The sequence below is a fragment of the Suncus etruscus genome, chromosome 8 (assembly GCF_024139225.1).
Source record: "Suncus etruscus isolate mSunEtr1 chromosome 8, mSunEtr1.pri.cur, whole genome shotgun sequence".
Taxonomy (NCBI): Eukaryota; Metazoa; Chordata; class Mammalia; order Eulipotyphla; family Soricidae; genus Suncus; species Suncus etruscus.
Window position 1 is genome coordinate 39,319,171 of NC_064855.1, and position 7,215 is coordinate 39,326,385.

The window sequence follows — 7,215 nt, forward strand, 5'->3', positions numbered from 1 at the left end:
GCAGATAGCAAATATTCAGTATTCAGTGGATATTATTATTTTCGTTTTGTTTTGGACCCATATACAATGTTACTCAGGGGCTACTCCTGACTTCTGTGCTTAAGGAACATTCCCAATGGTGTTCTCACTGGGGATTGAACCAGAGTCTACCGCATATAAGACGGGTAACTTAATCCCTGTGCTATCTCTCTGGACTAGTATTAGTCCATATATAGTATATAATATATTATTATATTATATACTTACTATATAATATATAATTATTAGATATTGTTATATTATATACATTTTATATATCATATATTATATATTATATCCTGCATAATACTTGTATTAGTACTAATGCCAATAAAAACCGATTGCTAGTATTAAGAGAACTACTACCAGTAATCTATTTGTATTAGTATTATAATTACTCTAGATACCAAATTAATAAATTTGGAAAGAGTAAGATTGCTGCAAATACAAATGATGAAATTGTCTGACAGCAATATGGCAGCACTCAATTTGACCTATGATCCTCAATTTCAGTTCTGGAAATAGTCTCCCAGAAGTAACCAGCACCAAGGAAAAAGCCCAGGTCATTTATTACACTTATTATGTGTGGGAGTAGATAGTTGGGGTGGGGAGAGGAATCAGCCTGGCATTTAACTTTTGGGAATGGATGAGAAAATGTTGTTCACATCTAGCAGAAGATTAAGCAGGAGAAAAGTAAATGCTAAAGTTATTGTCACCAATACCAATTGATCTTTATAGCATCATGTAACATTAAAGAATTAATAGGATAAGTTCTACAACATATTATTTTTCTTTGTTTTATTTTTTCTATTTTTAAATGGAGGCACCATGGTTTACCCCTAGATAAATGATATAGTAGTTTTAATACTGTTTTATACTTATCATGTTATTGCACTACACTACAACACATCCACCACCAGAGCCAATATCCTTCCTCTATCACTGTCCCTTGCCATTTTAACTACTCCCACACCCTTAAGACTCAGTTCTCAGTTGCATTGGCAGTGTCTTGGGGGTTTGTTTCCAGTGAGCATTGTCTTTTCCCTATTTATTTCTTTATATGCTACATATGAACAAGGTATTCCAGTGTTATCTTTCTCCTGATTATCTTCACTTAGCATGAAGCTTTCCAGTTCTACCCAAAATGAAGTGAATTACAGGATTTCATCTTTCCTAATTTCTTAATATTTAAAGTTAAAATATTTACATGCATTTAACATATTCTTCAAAAATGCACACATCAAAAATTGTGCATTAAGTGATTCAAGGATGGGAGAATTAATGGATTGTGGATGAAGAGATGAAAAAGTAAATTAAGAGCCATATGCACAACTGGCAGATGTTCTCTCTTCTCTCTCTCCTCTCTCTCTCTCTCTCTCTCTCTCTCTCTCTCTCTCTCTCTCTCTCTCTCGCCTCTCTCTCTCCTCTCTCTCTCCCCTTCATGTCCAAAACAAAACCAAAAGTGATCTGTATGTGACTTTTATAGATTTACTTGAAATTAGTCAAATCACTTAATGAGCCTGAAGTCAAAAAGTTCTGAGAATAATGACTGTTTTAACTCACCTTGGTACACATAATACTTAACTACACCTAGCATATTAGAGACAGAAAATATACATTTGAATGACTAAAACTAAACTTACTTATATTCAAAGAAAACCTTTCTTCCTGTACATATTGAGGCTACAGAACTTTAAAAAATGGACAAAGAAATTACTGAGCACTATCTAGAAGTAGAGTAAGTTTCCAGGAGAGGAAGAGGAAAAATCTGCTTCCACAATCCTCAGAAATTTGACTTGACCTAAACATTTGAAGAAACAGAAATATACACTAAGTGTACACAGTAAAGTGCAAAACTTAGTACTTTGGACTCTTTGAGCTCTACAGATGTGTAAGGTACATGGTGTACTAAACTTCGTAATTTATGTGCAGTGACAAGGTCACAAGCTACACCCAAGACTTAATTGTGAAACTAGAAGGAAACTGCCTTCAAGAATGGCATATGGCACATTTAAGTGAATGAATTTCGAAGTCCAGCCGATAGGGCTCAGATTCCCCAGTGCCCGGGTGCACAGGTGACCCCAAGATTCCCTTCCTACCTCCTCTGGTGTTTACAAAGCAACAACATGCCATGGGAACGTTTCATTCACATTGCAGCAATGAAAGTGAACTCAAACAAAGTGTTCTGACCCTAAGAAATGTTTGTTTCAGGGCCCGGAGAGATAGCACAGCGGCGTTTGCCTTGCAAGCAGCCTATCCAGGACCAAAGGTGGTTGGTTCGAATCCCGGTGTCCCATATGGTCCCCCGTGCCTGCCAGGAGCTATTTCTGAGCAGACAGCCAGGAGTAACCCCTGAGCATTGCCGGGTGTGGCCCCCCCCAAAAAAAGTTTGTTTCTTATTTTGAATGAATTGTGCCTGACTTACAGGAACTCCATGGGACAGCACTGTCCCAGATTTCTGTCCAGTTATAAAAATTGAGCATCCTAAACCTGGGCTCTTCTGCTGGAAGATGCGTGGTTATCTGGCAAGAATGTGGGCTGTGGAGTTGAGGCAGGTTTGGGGGCTTAGATGTGCCTGTTTTAAAGAACCAAGAAGCTAGATTTTTCAAAATTGTTCCTTTTTCTCCCTCTCACGACATATTTATATTTGGGATAAGGGGTGAACTTAGTGGAAAGGCAGAAGTCATGGGGCAGAGGTTAAGTAAAAAAATAAATAAATAAATAAATACAGACATAAGGTATTTCGTTAATCCGTTTATGAGCTCGACCAGTCTGTACAGAATATAAACCCTGCCCTAACCACGAAGGGGGTTTTTTTCACGACAATGGGCGGGTGTCAGGCCGGCTGTGGATTGTGGAGATTCTCCGGGTTTTTGAGTTAGGTGTCGCAGTCCTCATAGGGTGGGGCGCTGGCAAGCGGCAGTCCTGCCTCTAGCCCGACTTGAAGAGCAGAATGGCCACCTGGCCCAGGTAGAAGTAAATGAAGTGCTTGGTCTCGTGAGTCACATAGCTGCCGAAGTTCCGCCCCACGATGCAGTGCCAGGTGGGGTTGTACTTCTTGTCGAACTCCTTCTTAATGTGCGCAGCAATGTCCTTCTCTATGTTGTATTTCTCCAGGGCCTGCGTCGCACACTCCACTGAGTCCTGCTGCATCTCCTCTGACATATCTGCATTTTTGATCACGGCCTTTCGGTCGCTCATGGTCACCGTGAAGCTGGGCTGCAACGGTCTCCTGGGTGTGGGGCTGATGGAGCTCAGATGCCGCGAGAGCTTCCGTAGTGCGCCTCACTACGGGGGCCGAGAAGCTGGGGCGCAAGCAGAAGCCAGCGTGTGTCTCAAGTCTTGAAGACGTATAATTATAAGCTCCTTCTGCTTGTCTCACAAACTATTTTAAGAAATCACTTCTTGGGTCAGAGTGATAGCACATTGGGTAGGACATTTGCCTTGCACATGGCCGACCTGGGTTAGATATCTGACATTCCATATGGTCCCTTTCCCCTCACCACCCCCGCAGCCTGACAGTGTAATATCTCAGCACAGACCCCCTAAGCAGTACCAGGTGTGCCCCCTCCAAAAAAAAAAAAAAAAAAAAAAGAAGAAGAGGGCCCGGAAAGATAGCACAGTGGCGTTTGCCTCGCAAGCAGCCAATTCAGGACCAAAGGTGGTTGGTTCGAATCCCGGTGTCCCATATGGTCCCCTGTGCCTGCCAGAAGCTATTTCTGAGCAGACAGCCAGGAGTAACCCCTGAGCACTGCCGGGTGTGGCCCAAAAACCAAAAAAAAAAAAAAAAAAAAAAAAAGAAGAAGAAATGACTTCTCATTCTTGGGTCATTTCTTTCTTTGGCGGAGGTGTTGGGGACCTGTGTAGGAACTGTTCCTTCTTAACTCATTGGGCAGTGCAGCTGGGCTCTGTGCTTGATCCACCACACATTGCTTCCCAGTACAGTCAAGTGCTGTAGCCACCTAGACTAACCAATAGTTGGGGAGGGGCTGGTCAGTGTGTGCTATAGAAGTAATATGCCTGGCATACCATGACAGCTTTCTAACCTTTTGGTGGCCTTCTTGGCCCTGGGGACACTGGTGTTTATAGACTAGGGCTCTTGCAAGAAAAGCTGCCATACCTCGGGACAAAGACACACAAATGGCTCACACTTGAGCATGGCTTAATTAACACACTTTGCAAAACCAGAGTCACCTTTATTCGCTAAAGGTATAGATTGGGGAACCAGATAGATTTTGTGGATTTTTTTTTTTTTATAAAAAGCTTACCCAAAAGCAATATCCTCACTTGAGAAATCGAGAGGAACAAAGTGGACACCTACCTCTCTGATGGGAGATGCCTTTCTCTACATCAGTGTTGTTGAACACATGCACAGTTGACTTAAGGTCATCACATGAATATCTGATTTTTGTCTCAAGTCTGCATTGTACATTGAAATATCTAGATACTAGGAGACAAGATGAACAAAGGAAATCTAGTCAAACTAGATTTTTATCCAAGGAAAAGCCCAGATCAGGAGCTCCATACTTGATACTATTGCTGGCTTTTTTCTAATCCAGTTTTTGTTATGAAGCCAGAGCGATCTTTTCAGAGTAACATTTAGTACCTCTTACCCAATCTAGACTGTTTAAAAAAATCAAACAACTAAAACAACCCTTCATATTTCCCAAGTGTTCTAGTATAAACCTACCTACTCCCTCATCCCCAAGTCTTTCTAGTCCTTGGGTAAGGTGGTCCCAAGAATATTTCTAGCATGATTCCAGTCCTACTTTCTTCGATGGACCCCATTCACTCTCATCTTCCACTCATCCTGTTCTTAAATTAGCACCATTTACTCAGGAAACCCTACTCTGATTCTTTGATTAAATCAGATTCAATGACAAGCTTGCTAAAAGATCCCCGTTTTTTTTATCTGCTGGATTCATATTTCCCACTGGACTATAAAATCAGAGCAAAGGCCATTTTCATCTTGCAAACTGCTGTGCCTACAGTATTCAGAACAGTAAGGATAGACCCAGGAGATGTTTATGTAATAATTGACCAAATCAGTGAATGGATTAGCAAGTAAAATCAAACTTGAAATTCCATACACACAAATAGGATGGTGGGCTTGGAGTAAAGTGGATATTGCTTGTTTTGTTTTGGTTTTCGGGCCACACTTGGTGATGCTCAGGGGATACTCCTGGCTATGCGCTCAGAAATCACTCCTGGCTTGGGGGAACCATATGGGATGCCGGAAGATCGAGCTGCAGTCCATCCTAGGCTAGTACATACAAGGTAGACGCCTTACCACTCCATGCCAACACTCCGGCCCCTAAAGTGGGTGTTGTTAAGATCACTGGCTACTCTTCCTTCACTTATGAAATAGGATAACTATAGCTTTTACTCCATAGCTTTTACTCCTCAGGGCCCCCCATCAGGGAGACGCCAGCAGTGGAGTCCTTCGGGGTCCAGGAGGGCAGAGCCTCAGACCTGACGGTCAACTCCAAAGGGACAGACAAGAAAGACAAGAAGTCGCTGCACGAGGTGCTGCTGCTGACCCGCATTTGTGAAAAGCAGGAACTTCCGGGATGACTAGGCTCTGCACCTTTGAGGGAGGGTAACGTCCAGGTGGCTGCACTGCCATTGCTGCTATTGAATAGTTAGAATTTTAAGTTGGCTGCAAAAACTTGACCTCTCTTTACATTGTTGGTGTTAGGAAAAGAAGAGCATGGGTTAGGAAGCTTAACCAAGACAAAATGGCTGAAGAGTCTACAAAGCTAAAGCAGGCCCCTGTACGGGTCTGTGGATTGAGTTCTGGATTATTCCCAAAGCCTCTGTGGTGAGACTGGAAGTGAAGGGTGGGGCCAGAAGGCAAGTCACAGAGCAGAAGTGGGGGCACCTCCAGAGGCTTCAAGTGAAGTTGGGGTGAGGTGGGAGTAGACTATGATAGGGAGGGTGTGACTGATGCTTGAATGGTGCACATGTTTTCTCATAGAAAGGAGTTTGAAGCACTTCTTCCTAGAGCTCATGTCTATATTCTGTTCTTTTCTCTGAGGATGAATACAATAGTCTTGTCAAATCTTAGATCCCAGCTTGAGATTCAGGATATGGTCCCTAAAGCTATAATCCTGTTGCAAATTAAACTGGTTTTTGTGGACTTAAACTGGAATTAATTTGCTGTGGGAAAAATCCAAGTTCCAAACAATTTTTGAATGGAACCTATGTGGGATAGTGGAGAAATCTATTTGTTGCTATTAAGTCCAACTATGACGAGATAGCACACTTCCTTTACTTGTATTACTTTTCTTTATCTATAAAAAATGCTATCTTAACGAAAGCATTGAATTTTTTAAAAATAAAATGATGAAAAAAATCAATGATAAAGTAGGTATGAAAATGGTGGCTTGAGAAGGAAGTCTGGGACCTCTCAACAAATATAAATTAAAAAAAGAATCTGGGGCTGGAGCGGTGGCACTAGAGGTAAGGCAGGCATCTGTCTTGCAAGCGCTAGCCTAGGACTGACAGCAGTTCAATCCCCCAGCGTCCCATATGGTCTCCCCAAGCCAAGAGCGATTTCTGAGCACATAGCCAGGTGTAACCCCTGAGCGTCAACGGGTGTAGCCTAAAAAAAAAAAAAAATCTTCCCATTTTCTAAAACGTTGGTCATTCTTCAGAGTTTGGTAAGGTTAATAGAGGTCATTCTTCCATATGACAATGTATTAGCCCATCAGGCAGCAAATTCAAAAAGACCAAAGGAATCTTGTCTGTGCTTCAAGAGGGCTTCACTTGAACTCTACTCTCCAGACCTACCTGCTACTTGGCTTCTAGTGGCTTATGGGCCCGAAATCAATGTTTTTTTGATTAAGCATGACATTCTAAATTGTTTATACATCATGACTATATGTCAATAGTCTGTGATTTGACAAGTCTGTAGTGCTCATTCTAGGATAACAGAATCCTTTCCATATCACTATATTGGTCTAATTTATACTTACTACAGAATGAATCTCCATCCATAATTATAGTCAAAAACCTTTATGCCACCTTCATTTTAATCATCCCATATTCTGGTAGTTTGTCTATATTAATTTTCACCATTAGCAAAGAGTTTTGTTTTACTTAAAAAAACAAACTAGAAGCAAAGAATAAAGAATCCCATACAATTACCCTTTTACTGGTTCTTCTATATCCTGTCCCTCTGCCCTATAAACTATA

The 7,215-nt window shown here is 41.5% G+C and overlaps 1 protein-coding gene across 1 annotated transcript; it reads right to left on the reverse strand.

The window, feature by feature from the left end:
- Positions 1-2,949: 2,949 nt before the first annotated feature.
- LOC126015744 (dynein light chain 1, cytoplasmic) lies at positions 2,950-3,219 on the reverse strand. The gene has a single exon (XM_049778339.1). The coding sequence runs from the start codon at positions 3,217-3,219 to the stop codon at positions 2,950-2,952; it is 270 nt and encodes an 89-aa protein (XP_049634296.1).
- Positions 3,220-7,215: the final 3,996 nt, after the last annotated feature.